The sequence below is a fragment of the Hippocampus bargibanti genome, linkage group LG05, assembly GCF_051943395.1.
Source record: "Hippocampus bargibanti isolate YZ-2025 linkage group LG05, ASM5194339v1, whole genome shotgun sequence".
In the NCBI taxonomy this organism is placed as follows: domain Eukaryota; kingdom Metazoa; phylum Chordata; class Actinopteri; order Syngnathiformes; family Syngnathidae; genus Hippocampus; species Hippocampus bargibanti.
Genome location: NC_142738.1, coordinates 13875480 through 13895000, shown reverse-complemented (window position 1 = coordinate 13895000; position 19521 = coordinate 13875480). Strand labels below are relative to the sequence as shown.

The following is a 19521-nucleotide window of genomic DNA, read 5'->3' as shown; positions in this document are numbered from 1 at the left end:
GAATGCAATCGTTTTTTGCAACAATGTTTCTTGTTTTGTCTGCTGAAGCGCGATGATTTTGAAAATTATTAACACTCCATACTGTGTATTAAAGGACAGCCGATGTCACTTTTTATTCAAATGCAAATAAAAATGACTTAACGCCAAGACGTCTTGCATTGCTTGTGAATCCAAACAATGGCTTCAGATTCGGATAATATGCTTTCTTGTTACACATCCAGTTATGAATATGTTTCAAATACACTGTAGTTCTGAAGATTAAAGCATACATGTTTACAATCATTAAAGAATTATATGTGCCATTTTGAGGCAACATTGGGGGAACATCTCTCACCCAAAAAAAAAGGGAGCTAATGGCCAGCTCCGTTTCTTATATGGCGCTTGGCTGCCCTCTTTTGGCGGCTTTTGTTTAATGCAGTTCGGCGCAGGATCGGATATATCGATAGTCCCGGTTATATCGATATTTTTTCGGACTCCCTTGAATATCGATATAACGAGACTTTACTGTATATTATTTATTATGATAATTATCATCATTATTATAATTTTCATTATAATAAGTATGATTAATTTAGCTATTATTATTATTATTATTATTATTAGTAGTAGTAGTAGTAGTAGTAGTAGTAGTAGTACAGTATTATTAGTTAGTATTGAGTCAAAGAAGTATCTTGCATGAAAGTGGTTACAAGAGTTGTGAGAAATGTTGTCAGTAACGGAGCATGCTCCTTTACTGCCGGACGATGCTCCGTTACTGACAAACCTGCTGATATTCATTTGATTGTAATTTATCAGTGACATATGTAACGAAGTTGTGCACTAAGATTATTAAATTAAGACGGAAGTGACGCAACGGCGCACTGTATGGCACGAAGTCCCGCCCATAGTTCTCAGAACTACTTGGACAAATCTTGTGTTATTCACAAGATAAAACCCATGCGACTTCACCCATCACTTCTGCCATACTGTGTTGCAGCAATAAAAGAAACAAAAAGACACATCCACGCGTCTGGTATTATTAACACGGCAGCAATGTGGAGCTCAAGACAGTCACTGTTGTGACACTCGTCACATTGGTGCCGTGACCCGGATATCACAAGTGACTCTCCGCTTCAGACCAGGACCGCGATGCTGCACAGTGTCTTCATCCCATCACTCGGTGGACGGTGTCTCGACCCCCGTTCTGCAAATTGTGTGTTAATTGTCTGAACCGCTGTTGTACAATTAGTGTGTTTTTTTCCTGTAGTTTTTTTTCTGTTAAGTTTAAGAATGAGCTCCTTACAAGGGACATTTAGCACACCTTTGAATAAGTGTGTTGGTAGAGGTAGAGGCATCCCGACCGTGTCACAGTTATGTAGTGAAATCCAGAGTGATGTAGTTTGTACAGAGGGGAATGGGCAGGTTCTAGCTGAGGCCACTTATGTTAGTGGGGACAGAGTTCCTTCCCAGACCCAGTGCATTGCATTTACGATGACCACACAAACTCCTGACACACCAGCGACAGATCCCTGACTCCAGTCACCTGACGTAGTTGGTCAGATGAGTGAAATAATAAGATACATTGGCCAGCAGCTGGCAGACAGCATTGTTGCACACCTCAGCCCAACACATAACGTTACGATGAAGAACACATCAATCCTACATGACGCGCCCGTTGACAAATCCGCAGAAAGTCCTTACTCATCTCAAGTCCTGATACTGCCGCACAGGAAAGTCTGCGAGCCACCGACTTTCAGGGGTGATCACACGGATACAGTGAATGCAGATGAGTGGGAAGACCAAATGAGGAACTACATGAGGAGAGGAAAAGTAGCACCTGAGCATCAGGCAGAGGAAATCCTCATGAACATCAGCGGTAGAGCTAAAGATATTGTGAAAGTCAGCACAAGAAACAGTGGAGTTGATGTTACCCAGAACCCAAATGCCATCTATAGCCTTCTTCGTAAGCCTTTTTCGACTGCCACTTGTTCTCACCTCTCCCTCTAGCAGACTTATACACCACACTGCCCAGGGATAAGGAGGACATCTATGACTATTGGTTGAGGCTAAACAACACAGTGGAAGTTGCCACAATCCATGTCAAAGAACAGGGCAGAGATTTTGACTGTTCTTCCCTGGATGTAACACAGGTGTTTATTAAAAATTGCCCATCCAAAGAGCTTTCCATGACATTAAGGTCAAAAACAATAGATAAATGGTCGGCCGGTGAGGTCCAAGCTATCCTGGACGAATACCAGACAGAAATGAGTCACAGGACTGCCATGTCAGCAGCAGTGAACAGTCAATCCATCGAAAATATTCATGTAAATAAAAGTTCAAATGCTGCAGAATACAGCAGGCCAGGACAACAGTCAAATATCCCACTCAGCCAGGTCGCCCGCAGGGAGCTAACAATCCCTCTGCCTCTGGTAGAAGCAAGTCACGACTTCCTATGGTGGACGGTTTGAATAAGCTACCGTGTGCTGTCTGTGCTAACGCTGACCATTCTGCGCTAATTCACTGCCACAAAAAGAGAGTTTGCATTTTGTGCTAATTACCCGATCACTCCAGAAGCAACTGCCCCACACAAGTACAGCCCTCAAGATCACCACAGTTGGGAAACTAATGTCTCCTCATCCAAGGGAGTATGAGTCTCCGATACGTGGAGGGACAGACTTTTATGATGCGGATGAAGTTCATGACCCTCCCAACAGTTCAACAGATGATCTTGAAACAATATTAAGAGTCCCTCACTTCCAGTGTCCCCACGGAGAAGACGGTTATCTTCACAGGAACACACAAGGTCCTGAAGTCAGATAGCTTGTTCTGTACCACTGCCACACAGAGACCCTGAAAAGGTGGAAGCGATAAACAGGGTGCAGGTGCCCGACCTCATGGAGAGTGATGGCCTCACTCCCTCGCAGAAGATTAGGTCTTTCTTGGGAATTGTGTTGTATTATCAGCACTTCATTGAGGACTGCTTCATCAAGGCCAAGCCCCTTTTCAATCTCCTTTCAGGCCAGAAAAATCATGGTAAAGCCAGACGAAGGTCGAAACCTACATCGGATGCGCCAAATCATGATAAGTTAACATCGGCGGACTGGACCACTGAATGTCAAATTGCCTTTGAGACCCTGAAGAGCGATCTGTCAAACAGTGTAACGTTAGCCCATCCTGACTTCGGGAAACCTTTCATCCTTGCTGTCGATGCATCATTTGAAGGCATTGGAGCCGTCCTCTCCCAGCTTCAGCCTGATGACAAGGTTGCGAGACCAGTGGCATTTGCTAGTAAAACGCTGTCACGAGCCCAATTGAACTATCCTGCACATCGGCTCGAATGTGTTTTCCCACTGGCTAAAAGGCAGACATTTTACTGCCTGGTCTGACAACAATCCCCTGACATATATCCTGACGAAGCCCAAACTATTTGCCTGCGAGCAGAGGCGGGTGTCGAAGCTGGCAGCCTATGACTTTGACTTGAAGTACGTCCCAGGGCCCAAGAACATAGTGGCTGATGCACTGAGTCGAGAACCCATCGTCCAGTCTTGTGTGAGTAATCGCCTGGTGAAAGAACCCTACCAATACTTACTGAACGGAGTCCAAGGGGTTGTGAATGAGACTGTACAGGATGCTTTCCGTTCGACCACAAACTGTCAGGCTGTCCACATGGCTGGTGATTATGATGGAGAAGTTCTCCAGTAGGAAGCTCCTGATCAGTCGTCTGGAAGTGCAATTGATGTGCAGGAGGTGTCTGCAGTTTTAGATGTCCATCAGACTGGTGGTGCCTCTCGACTCTTTGGAGCAACCTTGTCACTACAGCTACCTGAGGAAGACTCTTCCATTGTCATTCACCATAGTCAGTTACGTGACCTGCAGCACCAATATTCTACAATCAGCCGAGTCATTTTCTATGTCCAGCGACATATGACACCCACCAAACCTGAAAGAGCAGCTGAGACAAGCTGTGTGCTTCTGTTGTTGAGGCATTGGAAGAAGCTGAAAGTTCGTGACGGGATCTTTACAGAGTAAGGTAAGATGAACAGAAGAGTCTTTCAGTTTGTCATACCTGGGTCTCTGAAACACCACGTCCTACATGGTGTTCATGACGCGGCTGGTCATCAGGGCTGTTCTAGGACACTCTCTTTGGCTAGTGAACGGTTCTTTTGGACGAGGATGGAGAAAGACATGTAAGGCAGTGCCAGAGGTGCATCTTGGGTAAGACCCCCGAGCCAGACGCCCGGGCACCCTTGGAGAACATCCGCACTTCCTCTACAATGGAGCTCGTATGCATCGATTTCTGGACAGCGGAGTCCAGCGACAACAAAACCACAGATGTCCTTGTCACCAACCATTTTTCAAAGTTGGCTCTTGCCTTCCCTTGCAGGAACCAAACAGCAAAGCAAGTTGCCCGCTGCCTGTGGGACAAGTTCTTCTGCATTTATGGGTTCCACAAAAGAATCCATTCGGATCAGGGAGCTAACTTTGAGAGTAGGCTCATCAAGGATCTTCTTGAGATGGCAGAGGTGCACAAGTTGAAACTTCCGGGTCGAGTGTACGCTGGCGCGCTTTTGGCTGCCGCTATTCGCCCGCAAACATTTTGGCTTCTTTTTAGTTTTCACGATTCCTGTAACCACTGGAAATACTCGACAGCCATCAGAGGAACTTATGGTCGAATTCCAATCCGCTTTGGCTGTCGGATCGTCTCGTGATTCCGGTCGTTTATCCGGATCACGGACGAGAACACGTACCATCTCCACCCACCTGTACCCGCTGTTGAGGGCTATCCTGGACGCTGCCTGTCTCTGGACGTTGCTGGTTGCTATCATGTCGCTCCTCTATCGACCCGTTGGACGGCTGCAGTATTCGGCGTCAGAGCTGCTTGAACTATGCTCCCGATGGACGAGCGTGCGACAGGCGATTTTCCAATTCCCGGAAATCGCTCGCCGCCCTTCCCGGAGGTATATCCACCGCGGATAACGTCGAGACTTTCACCTCGACGACTCCAAGGATATCACCTCCCTGTGGTCATCTTTCCGCCGGCCACGCAGAGGTTACAGCCGCTCCATGCAACACCGTGTGTTAGTCGGCCTGGCGAGGTCGGCCAATTCCCCTCAAAATGACACCACCAGCGTCACCTTCGACCTCCTGAACATCCGCTCGCTTACGGGCAAGGTTTGTCTCATCCAAGACATCCTTAGTGACCGTAAGTTGGACTTCTTCTGCTTGAATGAGACCTGGCAAACGGCGGGGGACTTTTCCGAGTTGAACGACACGACGCCACCGGGGTTTGTTTACCTTTCAAAACCCCGCCTCTCGGGCCGTGGAGGCGGTCTCGCGATATTTTACCGCGAGATCTGGAAGGTCATTCAAGTGCCAGTCCCGGAAACTCTCTCATTTGAATGCCTTGCGTGTGAAATTTCTGGTCCATCTCCCACAGTTATAGCCAGTGTATATCGTCCCCCTAAACCACATCGTGACTTTTTAAAAGACTTCTCAGCTGTCCTCACACACCTCTCCACTCTGTCACCAAATATTATTATCCTTGGGGACTTCAACATACACATTGACAATTCCACCCATCCCCTCACCAAAGACTTTATTTCCTCACTGGAGAGTTTTGGCTTGCATCAATTCTCTGATTTCCCCCCGCATATAAAAGGGCATACCCTGGACTTAATATGCTGCTGTGGTTTTACCCCCGCCAACTGCACAGCAAACGAACTACCTGTAACGGACCATTTCCTTGTCTCATTTAACGTTCCCATTTCACTCTCTCTCCCCAAGCCACCGCGCATCATCACTTATCGGAACATCAAACACATTGACACTGTCACCCTCACTGCAATGGCTGCCAGCCTCAATCCGGACTACAACTCCCCCCCCGATGAACTTGTTTCCCGATACAACACGGACCTTGCAAACATGCTCAACACCCTTGCTCCTGTAAAATCGCAGTCAGTCCAATTCACTCGATCCGCCCCTTGGTTCACAGCCCAACTCCGCTCCACCAAGGCGAAAACTCGGCAGCTGGAAAGACTTTACAGAAAGACCGGCCAGGACATGTACACAGCCCACCTCATCCACTACAAGGACTCTATCACATGCGCAAAATCACAATACTATTCTTGACTGATTGACGCTAACACTGGGAATCCACTGACTCTGTTTTCCCTGTACACCAAAATCATTCAACCCCCTATCTCTCTCCCCCCACACTTTCACTCCCCAGACACCTGCAACGCACTACTTCTGTTTTTCACTGAAAAGATCAACAAGATCCACCAGCACCTCGGCTCCTCTGTATCCCCCCTCCCCCAACCTTCCTACTCCCTATCAACTGCTGTCGTCTTTTGAACTCCCTCATCCCTCCTTACTTTCTGACCTCATCACCAAGTCCAAGAATTCCACCTTTCAACTTGACCCCCTCCCTACTGTCCTCATCAAATCTTGTCTACCCGCTCTCCTCCCTTTTATTTCAGCTATTATTCATTCCTCATTGTCCACTGGAATTGTTCCTGTCCCTCTCAAAACCGCAGCTGTAACGCCAATCCTGAAAAAACTTGGTTCAGATCCCAATGATTTCAATAACCTACGTCCAATTTCGCATCTTCCATTTATCGCTAAAATTCTCGAAAAAAACGTCGCCTGTCAACTCCACTCTCACCTCACTCACAATAACCTCTATGAACAATTCCAGTCTGGTTTCCGTCCCCGCCACAGCACTGAATCAGCCCTCATAAAAATCACGAATGACCTTCTCATAGCAGCAGATACCGGCTCCCTCTCTATTCTCATCCTTCTTGATCTATCTGCGGCCTTTGACACCATTTCTCACCCCATCCTGCTCAACCGACTCTCCACCCTAGGCGTGACACACACCCCACTTAGTTGGTTTCACTCCTACCTCACTGGCTGCTCACAGTTTATCCAAATTACCTCATTCACTTCACGGTCCTCCTCTGTGTCTTCTGGTGTGCCCCAAGGGTCTGTTCTGGGGCCCCTTCTCTTTATTATATACCTTCTTCCCCTTGGTGATATCTTCCGCAAATTTGGCATTCATTTTCACTGCTTCGCGGATGACACCCAGCTCTACCTCTCCAGTAAACCCGACGCCTCTCTTCCACCTGCATCCCTTACACTTTGCCTCGCAGAAATCAAATCCTGGTTTTCTCATAACTTTCTCAAACTAAACAGCGAGAAAACTGAACTTCTCCTTGTCGGTACAAAATCCAGCCTTCACAAAGCAAACAGTTTCTCTCTCACCATTGACAGTTCTACCGTGTCCCCCGCCCTTCAGGTTAAGAGCCTGGGTGTCATCCTCGATAGCACACTATCTTTTCACTCCCATATAAATAACATAACCCGGTCTGCATATTTTCACCTCCGCAATCACCCCTCTCTCACCCCTCACACCACTGCTATCCTCGTCCACAGTCTCGTCACCTCCCGTATCGATTATTGTAATTCACTTCTTTTCGGGGTCAATCAAAAATGTCTCCATAAACTCCAACTAGTCCAAAATTCCTCAGCCCGGATCATTACAAAAAAAAACCCTCCTTTCACCACATCACCCCTGTCCTCCAACAGCTCCACTGGCTCCCTGTTAAACTCCGTATTGAATTCAAGATAATTCTGTTTACATTTAAAGCCATCCATAACCTTGCCCCCCCCCTATCTGTCTGACCTAATTCAAATCTCTGTTCCTTCTCGGGCCCTCAGATCCTCTTCCTCCCTCCACCTCTACATGCCCTCTGCCCATCTCACTACGATGGGGTGCAGAGCTTTCAGCCGCTCTGCTCCTAAACTCTGGAACTCACTTCCACCCAACATCCGCAACATTGACTCTCTTTCTACTTTCAAATCTCACCTGAAAACCCACCTGTTTAAACTTGCTTTCTTGGTCTAATTTATTCTGCAGTTTTATGCATGATTTTACTATTTTGTGTATTGTCTTTGTTGTAAAGTGTCCTTGGGTGTTCAGAAAGGCGCTTGTAAATTAAATGTATTATTATTATTATTATTAAGTCCCACACAACACTGTATCATCCCATGGGTAATGGTATCGCAGAAAGATTCAACCGGACCCTTGGAGGCATGATCAGAACACTTCTCCCAAAGTCTAGGTCCAAATGGCGAGAGATGTTGAACATGTTGACTTTCTGATATAACTGCACAGTACATGAGACGACGGGCTTTGCACCATTCTATTTGATGTTTGGACGTGTCACTCGCGTGCCCATTTACATTATGTTCCATTATGTCTCGGAGAACGCCAATGTTGTCAGTCACAATGAGTTTGTGAGCACCTTGAAGAGAGACCTCTCTGAAGCCATGCAAATTGCTCAACAGCATGCAGCCAAGGAACAGACCCGCCACGCCCAGATCTACAACCTCAAAGTCAAGGGGTTGCCATTGGCAAAGTTGCGGATCATTGGGAGTCACCCCCTTATGACGTGGTGTCTGTGAAGCCGTTGATCAATGTGTACAGGATCCGGGATGATGCCACAGACAGAGAGAAGGTTGTACACAGGAACTCACTGCTTCCGGTTGACTTCTTGACATTTTCGGGGCAGGTGGAGCCTGGTTCATGTTCAGATGGGTCAGAGATGGACGCACATCGCGGGAGTGAGAAAAGCTCAGTTCCTGATGATCAGGAGGATGCTCAGCTGCACACTGAGAACTGGGTCATGCAGTCTCCGGCTCAGGCAGAGGAACATGAGCACTGGCGTGATTCCGCCGATGCATGTCCAGGGGATGTCAGTGAGAGAACTCAGTGTTTAGGCCATGACATCCACACACAGACCGAACTTTCGACAGACCCGGTGTTTGACATAGCACACTCGACTCTCGACTCACCCCCAGTTGAGACCTTAACTGGAGGAGGTCATTTGCACACATCCACAGGACACACAAGGCCCCGTCAATTTCACAAGATGTCGTACAACAGTTAAGCCTCCTAATAGGCTGATATGTGAGATGTCCCATCAGTCGGGATGCCAACATTAATATGGGTTTAGTATGACTATTTGATTTTTTTTTTGCTTGTGCTGTGTGCCAATTGTCACCATTATCTTTATGGCTTCTCATTAATGGGTGTCGTTATGTACAGTTTTGTGAAATGTCAATGGCATTTCTACTAGTCTGTGATGGGAATGGCTTTTGTACCACCCTATTCCTTCACACTTCTGAAAAAAGAATTCCTATGATTGACTTTCTTGTACATCTTTGCCCGATAAGCTTGTCTATTTTGCCTGTTGGTCTTCCGTGTGTATGTTGCCTCACTTCTGCATAATTTAAGGGGGGTGTATGTAACTGAGTTGTGCACTAATATTATTAAATTGTGACGGAAGTGATGCAACGGTCCCGCCCATAGTTCTCAGAACTACTTGGACAAGTCTTATGTTATTCACAAAGCGAAACCCAAGCGACTTCACCCATCCATTCTGCCATACTGTGTTGCAGCAATAAAATAAATAAAAAGACACATCCATGCATCTGGTATTATTACAGCAATGTGGAGCTCAAGACAGTCAATGTTGTGACACCCGTCACACACAGATTTTTTTAAACAGATTTAACTACGGTGTTAGCCTGTTGGTGTTTTATGAATGAGAGATTATTTTTAGTATATTATATAGTATATAATATAGAATATAGTATATATTAGTATATTTTTTTTAGTAATTACAGAATGCTGAAACAAGTTGCACTGAACCAACGCTGTTTTCTGAATCATCCACGTTACCTTGTTTTAAATAAGTAATTCAAAATGTTTATATATACCTGATCACCACTATACCAGGGTGGGGAAAACTGATTGCACCACTAATATTGAAATGCGTACATGTTATTTGACCAATGCAGATAAAGTGAGAAAACTGTAACTTGCTGGGGGAAAAAATCTTGCCTTTTTCTCAACTGTAACTAGAGTTTAGATGTGATAAGTGACAGTCATAAAAATGCGAATATGTGAGGTAAATTGCTTCCAAATGTGATCTAAACAACAACTATAGTTTCCATTTCAACAGGTAAATTGATTTAGAGGTAGAAGTGGTGAAAATTCAAACATAGTTATGTTTTTCAGGAGCACTCTCTTTCATCCCCCATTAAGTAGTGAAATATATCTTACTTTTTTTATTATGACATATGGAATCATATTTTTAGTCATGTAGTTAAGTTAGATTTATGACATTTGGAAGGGGAGGAGGTTGGCAAAGATATTGTGCCAATATTATTAATTGTCACGTTATGCAAGGTGGTGATGGCAGATGTGGGAGCAGGAGGTTGTGTTTGACAAAATTGTATTAAAATAAAGTCAGCAGGAACGAAATCTAAAACATCAAAATCATCTGAACAGAAAAAATACAAAGTCTCAAAAGAAAACCAAGATTAAAAGTCCGCCAAGGTGAAACAAACACATGCACAGCATACAATTGCATACAACAAACATTAAACATGTACACATGCATATAAAATGACCCGACAGGGAATGGTCGTGCCGGGAGTCCTTTTGAGTGTCACTGATTGTAACGACCAGCACCTGCGAGGCAGCAGGCAGGGCTGACAGCACTACCCGGTGGTTGCCAATCCGAACGTGGCAGTCCGCCAAGGCTCGGGATGACCAGCACCTGTGCAGGTGCAGGCGGGGCCGACAGCGCCACCCGCTGGTCGCCAACCAGATCATGACAGTACTCCCCCGTCAAGGGAATGTTTCCAGATGTCCCAACAAAATATTTTGTTTTGTTTTTACGCATCTGTAAATCTGTGATGTGAAATCATACTTTCTTGCGGTACCTCATATTTATATTTCCATTTACATTTAAGGGAAACGTGATGCCTCAAAGTCCCAGGTTCATCCCGTTTCTTAAAAACCGATCAGTCTGAATGGGTCATTTTTGACCCCCGTATTTTCCGGTGAATAGGGCACAGCGGAGTATAAGTCGCACCCCCAATGAATGGTGTATTTTCAAAGTTTTCCCAGATATTAGGCGCACCGGACTATAAGGCACACTTGTAATGAATGAAAAATGTTTTCAAATATTATATATAAATATATCAGAGTTTTCCAAATATAAGGCACACCACATTATAAGGCGCTACAGTAGAGGCTGGGGTTACGCACTACTACTTCTTCAGGGGGAAGTGGCTGCTGACAGTAGCTGCGAGACTTCTCGTGGCTCAATATTACTTCACATATAGAGTGCACCTGCATATAAGGCACACGATCATCTTTTGAAGAAAATCAAAGCTTTTGGGTGCGCCTTATCCACCAGAAAGTACGGTACTTTTCAAACTTTTTCAAATGTCAAAACTATTACGTAGAGCTTAACAAGTTGACCAAATTTAAACAGCATTCAATTTTAGTTGTATTAAATTAGATATCGTTTAATTTTCTCGGTCTATTAAGTGAGGAAGGCAACAGATCAAACCCCACACACCTTTCTGGCGGTCGGGGGCCATCTTTATGCAGGTCATTTACACATGTAGTTATCTGCATGCTTACCCATCTGCATATTCCTGACCGCTTTATTCGCCTATTAAACTTTTGATCCACCTTTCTTCGTGCCAACGTCTACTTTATCCGTCAAAATGCAAAAAAAAAAAAAGAAAAAGTTTTTGTCGCGAATTTTAAAGGAAATGCGACTTCTAAAAGAGGCGTTTGAGCGACTTGAAGGTGTGACGTAACCAGCCGGTTGGTTGTGGTCAGCGTCGGAGGTGCGCGCTTCGTGTGAAACCGACACAACCGTTTTGTGCATAAGCACTTGTGTGCTGTGTTTCTCGCAAACGCCACCCGAGTACAAATGGACCGCCGGGCGTCACGTCATCACATTCAGGCTGTAATTATGTCATCTTTCAGCCGAGACGCAGGGACGGCGTCAGTATGCTAAAATGCTGGATAGCCTTTTTTGTCCAACGCGTGAAACTTCGATAAGGATATCAAGGGTCGACCAGACAGGTCTGTCGTGCAATTGTTAAAAACATTTCTACTTAAAAAAATGAATAATACTGAGCGATAATACAAAAAAATAATATTAATGCTATGAATCCTACGCTTGAATTGCGTTAAGTGTGAATCGTTCAGGAAACTGATATGTCATGATAAAAGTTGCAAAATGCTTTCAGGACAGGCTCAGTGTTAGAAATTCCTTCACTTGCTTGAGTTTTGGACATGTATTCAGCATGTCCAGCTATCTCCCTGGCAACATTGTCATAGTGAAGTGGGCGTCCTCGAAACAATTTGTGTTGTAGTTCAACGTGCGCGCTAAAATCCGGACTACATGAAGACTATAGAGAAAGAAAAAAAAATAGCAAAAGGTAAATATTTTGACCAACATTTTTAATTCATCCCCATTGCATTCAGAAAAAAATATATTTATAAATTATATTTAGATTTAATGAACCTTAAAGTAACCCTTCACGTGAGACTTTTTTGTTATTGACTAACAGACGGAGATAAATGTTGCATTGCTTTCGTGCAACATTTACTGGTGATTGTCATACTGCCAGACAGCACAGTGCACTCCCAGTTATGACATTCTTGGTTAAACTATTCCAGTGCGGGATATGAATGTTCTCTCTATGCTTTCAGGAAATCTTCTGCTCCAACTTCCGTCCCATAGTCTGAAAACACATGTATGCGAATCACATGTCTGACTTTTTTGTGGCCCACTAAATGAAATAACCTTCTACTTAATCTGTTCTAATAAATAGAATTGTTCTTTTTATATTTCTAGCCGAAATTGCATAAAAATGTCTTTCCCCTTTTTTGGATATTATAAATGGATGAGTTTATATATACTGTATAACTCTATGGATGGATGGATGGATGGATGGATGGATGGACAGATCCCTGACAACCAGTGCAATTGTATGCACTGTATAATGAAAATGGTGATTTTTACATTTATGTCACTGGTGTCATGCTCAAGCACATGCAAGATCAAAACAAAATCAGAAAATCAAGGGGCATTTGGACTATTATGCTTCAATGTACGGCGTAGAACACTGCTCATTACCAATGGAACACCACAACTACAGTGAGGCATGGTGGCAGCATACAGCCCCAGGGCTGTATCTCAGATGAATCAGGGACCTTGGTCAAGGTGGAAAGATTTGGAAACACAAGTGTTTGCACAAAACATAATAAAAAGAGTTGATTTGAAGCATTACTGGTATTCATATGTTTTTTACTCATAGCCTCAATAATTAACATTTTCCTTGCATTGTACAGGCTGGTGGCAAAAAGTAGTGACATTATTGATCTCCGTCTTGTTTTTCTTGTCATAAACCCTAATTTGGCGACTTTTTTATAGCCGCTGAATGTGACTGGTGTCCAGTCCATTATGTACCTTGAATAATCAGTGTTGGCTAATAATAAAAAGGGGAGTTTAGCTGGTTGTTTTTACACTGCCCATCAAATGGAAATTTAAATATTGGTATTTGTTTCAGATAATGCCTGTTGAGCCTTGGGTTGGATCATGGAGGCCCCACAGACCGCGAGGGCCAATAGCTGCCCTCTATAGTAGCCCAGGGCCAAAGTATGCCTTGCCTTCATTGACAGGTAGAATATTTTTTTAATTTTCTGCCCATAACCAGGAATAATATTTTCAGTATATGATTAGAGTGAGCCATCTTTTTTTCCCTTTCATCCAGGTTCGGCACTACATGATCCGACAAAATACAAAGCCCCCAGTTTCAGCTTCCGTGCCCAGTATGACATAAGCACGCAAGAAATCTCACCAGGCCCTAAACATCTCGTCCCCTCCAACATCACCAAAAATGGCCGGGATGGGACGCCAGCATTTTCGTTCGGTAGTCGTCCCAAGAATTTAGTGCGCGCCCAAGTCCCTGCACCCAGTGAGCATACCACGTTTTTTTAAATAGCAACACAACGCTACTCACTTGTGAATGATGACATTTTCATTTGCTGTTTTTAGACCATTACCACCTTGAAAGTTCAGACAAGGTGACTTATCACTGTTCTCCTTCTTATACGTTGTCCGGGAGGTGGAAACAAGCTGCACAGAGCAACCTGATGACTCCTGGTAACTTATTTTTTTCTTGACATTTACCTTTCCTGGAATTGGCAAAAACAATGTCTGCAGCAGGGCACATGCATTAGCATCATTCTGAATTTTAAAATCGGGATTTGTTGTGTTATACTTCCAATAGTGTGTGGTATAATCACAGTATGCCACACAAATAGCGGCATCTTTCCAGATGTTCACTGGTCACCACAAACTTGATGTCGCTCATAGTACTGAGACTCACCCTTGAGTAGCACCATCTTTCTCTACCGGAATCGCAAAGATGGAGTAGTACAGCGTTGCATTTAGGTCTTGTATTGTGTCAAAATACAACCCAGTAAAGTCTCGTTATATCGATATTCTCGGGAGTCGGAAAAAATATCGATATAACCGGACTATCGATATATCCGATCCTGCGGCATGTAAATTTTCTCCTTGCGTTCATAGAAATAGTATCGTAATAAGCAGTACTATCGATATAACCGATATCGATATGACGAGACTTTACTCTCTCTCTCTCTATATATATATATATATATATATATATATATATATATATATATATATATATATATATAGGGGAGGTTGGGGGGTGGGGGTAATTATCTTTATTTTACTACCCTTCACGTTCGTGTACCCTTCTTCATGCTCTACCCTTCTTCACGTTTTTGTCTGACAGGTCCAGCATCCAACACTCTACCTCCTGTCTTGGGACCCAAAACTGTCAATATAAGAGCAGCACCTGCAGCCTCGCTTTACGGTCGCAGTAAAAATGGCAAATTCACGGAAGACTACACAAAGGTATAAAAATCGTCTGAAACACTTTCGGCACACCAAGCGATGCAGCCAATCACAAACTATTCGCTTAGGGTCACACCTGCACGCATACCAGCTTGGTCCAATTGAAAAACTGCCTTCACTGCTGTTCTATATGATAGACAAAGTTCTGAGGTTGGCAAAACTGTCTTGCACTATAATAGCGAATCTAACTAAACTATAAAATGTGTTTGTCAAACAAAAAGCAGATTTCCCTGGCTGCTGTACCAACACTATAATGTTACAACTAGAGGAAATGAGTGAGAAGGAAGGAGAGTGTGTTTCGTTTCTCTTGCGTTTCTCAAACGGCCATTCAAAATGGCATGAAAATATGAGTAGGTAGTTGTGATTAATAATTAAAGAGACCATATAGCCCGTATTCCCAAAATAACAGAGCATTGTAGAGCTAGCATAAGAACCATAAAACAAAACAGTGTTAACCGCGTCTGTTACTTTGCCTGCATGAATCTCAAAGGTGAGCACTTATGCCTGTCCTGTCACGACAAGTTATTGACACCTTGTCGCTCACACATTCTATCTCTAATTTATTGTTCGTCAAATGATAAATTGCCTTTTTAAATAATGAGTACTTTCTCTTTCAGTCTCCAGGCCCTGCAGCCTACCAAGCCGTGGATCCCCAAATTTACCTAAACAAATCCCCTCAGTACAGCATGCCAGGGCGCAAGTTCATACCTCAAAGCGCGACAAGGACGCCAGCGCCTGGAGTCTACCGTCCTGAGAAGGTGGGGGACAGTTTGCTTCTTAATTTTGCCAATTAGCCTTTTTCCCCCACATTGAATAACAGTTCCCATGTATTTAATACCTTGTTTTCCAACAAGGTGTTATATATCCAAAACAGCATCTCAAAGTACATCACACTAAAAATGTTGCAAAAGGTGCACATGCCAAAATGAAATGCCAAAGATGAATATCAATCAAATATCGTATTCATAATAGTGTGGAAAAGTTTCCCAGCTTTTCTGTTACATTCAGGTTTGAAAACCACTGAAATGACGTCCAGCTTCCTGAAGATGGTAGCTGTATTGACAAACACAAAAGTCACCACAAATGTTGAACTAGGTCACATTTAACTCATTCACTGCCATTCACAAATTAATTCCGGAATTGAAACTATGACGTAGACCGCCATTCCTGAATTTGTTCAGGGTTGTTTTTTTTTTTTCTCATTTGGGTGCCGATAAAGCGCTGGCCATTACCTTTTGCAATGTTTTTTTTCCTTTCCACAAGCATTTCAAAGTCATATAACTCCAGACCCATATAATTTAGGAATTAACTCATTTTTCTAATGAAAGGAGATAGTCTAAGGTTTCTTATGCTACGTTGAATGTTTATGTAGTCCTAAAACCCAATATTCTGTGGGTCCTGGAATTCGAGTGACAATGACAAAAACCCTGGCACTGGAGTGGACACATGTTTGCACATCATCTGGAAATGAACGAGTTGAACTAAATTTTTGGGGGGGAGGGAGGATGTTGACTGATGTTGAGTAAATATTGCATTACCATGACAACCGGTGGCACAGCTTGTGCATGGAACAAAAGTAATAAGCTAACTCAATGTTACCTATTTTATGACTTTCTGACCACTTTTATAACTTTGATTTTAAAAAATGCAGCGATAAACAAATCTACTGATTTTGTAGTGTTATTAGAAACTTGTGTAGACACTGAGACTCCCTTGTAAAGATATTTACCACATACAGACCGCAAGTGAATGGCACATACAGCTGGCCAATTTTACCAGACAGCAAGATTTATTGATTTATGTATTTATTTTTAATTTCACATTTGATAGACGCAGGCACTCCATTGATTATTTGTAGAAAAGCAATTACCATATTTTCCGCATTATGAAACGCACTAAAAAGCCTTTTTCCCCAAAAACATTACCATGCGCTTTATAATCTGGTGCGCCTTATACAGTATATGGAATGAACGGATACAGTGAGATTTACATGTTTCTTTTGTGTGTTTGCAGTTGAACAGTTGAAGGTTAGTCATATTGTGAATAACAACATTGAGTTATTATGCGGTTGCTTTAGAATTATAATTTGAGTTATTATTGATTTTATTGATTGACGAGTGTGACTATATTGTGATTGCCCTCATGTTTAATTTACTGTAACAGCATCAGAATGTTGTTTACTGAATTTACTGAATTTACTGAATGGAGGTAACATTCCCCTCCACAATGTGAGAGAAATATTGCACTACATATTATACCTTTCTGATAAACTGCATCACAAAAATACTAATACATTACCTCAGAATGAAATAGTAAACATTGTTTATTCATTTTGGGAGTGAATGGTGTCAGAAAGCAGGAAAAAAAGCTTAAAAATGTCATTCATTGAAGGTGTGCCTTATAATGCAGGGAGCCTCATAGTGCGGACAATACGCTAACAAGTCAAGTTATGGATGATAAAGCTGTGTGCTGTTATTTTTGTCCAGGTCACCACAACACATTCCAAAGCGCCAGCCTACACCTTTGGACTGCGTCACTCACAATACACCATATGCCCAATCATGGATGCGGATAGATACCAACAGTCACTTTCCTTCCTTTGAGCTGAACACTTCAACACAGTGGCATCATAAAAAGCAAAGCAGGCAAAGTCTAATGGATGACATTTGTTGATGAGATCTTACAGTTCAGCGTCTGCAGTACTTTGTCTCGTCTGTGAACGCGGCTCACACTCGCAAACAGTCAGATGTTTTTTTGTTGTTGTTTTTTTTAAGCACATCATATTGTGGCTTCTTAGTTAAGTCCAACATAATACCCCCTTGAATGCACTATACAGGTGGCACTTGTGACCTCATTGGTGTCAGGGAATTTACGTTCATTGTGTTCTACAATATATTTTTTAATAAAAAAACTAAATAACAATCAAACTCATTTATTTTTGTTTGGACTACAGTGCAGTTACACAGTCTTGCAATTTGTCACAATACAATATGGCGGAATACAATTTGTTACAATACATCAATTCCACCATACAAAGTCATTTACTTTCTAAAATTGGCCAATCTAGTCGTTTTGAGCGTACAGTATTGTAATTGCACTGAGTTAACCTAAACTATTTTGGAGAGACCACATCTAAATACAGTAAAGTCTCGTTATATCGATATCGGATATATCGATAGTCCCGGTTATATCGATACTATTTCTATGCACGCACGGAGAAAATTACATGCAAACAGGGTCGGATATATCGATAGTCCCGGTTACATCGATATTTTTTCGGACTCCCTTGAATATCGATATAACGAGACTTTACTGTATATATGAATACATATTGCAGAGGTAGCGGGTTTGAATCCAGCTCCAGCCTTTCTGTGTTGAGTACATTGGTTTCCTTCCATATTCCAAATATGCGCATGCCAGTCCCTTGGTGTGACTGAGTGTGAAGGGTTGTTCGTCTATGTATGGAGTCTTGGTGATGGAGAGGCTGTGTACTGGCAGAGGAAGACTTACACGTTTGGTTCGGGGCCGCCACAAAAATGGACAAAATCCGACTTCAACGGACAGTTAGGACGGCGGAAAAAATCATTGGCACCGCCCTACCCACTCTCGAGGACTTGCACACTGCAAGAATCCAAACTAGGGCGCGGAAAATCCTACTGGACCCTCCGCACCCTGCCCACCACCTTTTCCAGCTACTCCCCTCAGGCAGGCGCTACCGATCCATGCGCACCAAATCCAGCAGACATTTAAACAGCTTCTTCCCCCAAGCCATTAACTCTTTGAAGTCTTTGAACTCTTTCAACAGTAGCCAAAATGGAACTGTATAGTGCCACTTAGCAGTTTTTTTTTGACGACGATACTAGTGCAGCGTGTTCTACCGGAAACAAATTCCTTGTGTGTTCTACATACTTGGCAATAAAGATGATTCTGATTCTGATTCTGATTACGATTACACAGCTGATTCTCTTTTCACCACTAAGGGATATCCAGCGGCAGCGAGCTGTAAGCGAGAGAGTTGCAAACAGGTGGCAAGTAAGCATGCCTCTTGCCTCTAGCTACTGCACTACTGCACTATAAGCATCACAACACCCTGTGTTAAACACACACCTCGTGGCCACTCATGGTAACTGGACGTCTCGTGACTCCAGGCTAATCGACCCGCTCGAGGAGAACTGCACTAATTCCAGCCAAACTCAACCACTACAACGTCGACATCGCTGCACTTAGTGAAACCAGACTCCAGGATGAAGGCTCCCTAAAGGAAGAAGGACAAGGTTATACTTTCGTCTGGAAAGGATACCCGCAAGAAGGACAGCATCAGCATGGTGTGAGACTTGCAATAAAAACATAGTCTCCTACTAAAACTCACAGAATCACCGATTGGCATAAGCGAAAGGCTTATGTCACTTAAAATCCCTCTGGCTAAAAAAAGATGCCACCCTTCTTAGTGCTTATGCACCTACCCTACCATCAAAGGAAGACACTAAGGACAGCTTCTATAAGGCATTAGATGAGGTCCTCCGCAGCATACATAAGGAGGATATTTCTTGCTGGGCGATTTTAACGCAAGAGTGGGGAAGGACAACAAGGTGTGGAGTGGGGTTATTAGTGGGCATGGCATAAGGAATGTCAATGCAAATGGCCTACGGCTGCTAAGTCTTTTTGCTGAGCATGACTTGACCATCACAAACACCACCGTCCAACTGAAAAACAA

General features: G+C 43.3%; 1 protein-coding gene across 1 annotated transcript; it reads left to right on the top strand.

Annotated features, from left to right (window-relative positions):
* The first annotated feature begins 11732 nt into the window (after positions 1-11732).
* On the top strand, positions 11733-17748 carry LOC148898008 (ciliary microtubule associated protein 1A-like). The gene is made up of 7 exons (XM_088996367.1): positions 11733-11935; positions 13429-13540; positions 13633-13836; positions 13917-14024; positions 14686-14807; positions 15425-15565; positions 17294-17748. Exons 2-7 carry the CDS (start codon positions 13432-13434, stop codon positions 17408-17410), a joined length of 801 nt encoding a protein of 266 aa, XP_088852493.1. The 5' UTR covers positions 11733-11935; positions 13429-13431; the 3' UTR covers positions 17411-17748.
* The last annotated feature ends 1773 nt before the right edge of the window (positions 17749-19521 follow it).

Coding starts and splice junctions, on each gene's coding strand:
- LOC148898008 (XM_088996367.1), top strand. CDS start 13,432: ATGCCTGTTGAGCCTTGGGTTGGATCATGGAGGCCCCACAGACCGCGA. Junction 13,837..13,916: donor CGCCCAAGTCCCTGCACCCA/GTGAGCATACCA, acceptor TGCTGTTTTTAG/ACCATTACCACCTTGAAAGT. Junction 14,808..15,424: donor TCACGGAAGACTACACAAAG/GTATAAAAATCG, acceptor TTTCTCTTTCAG/TCTCCAGGCCCTGCAGCCTA.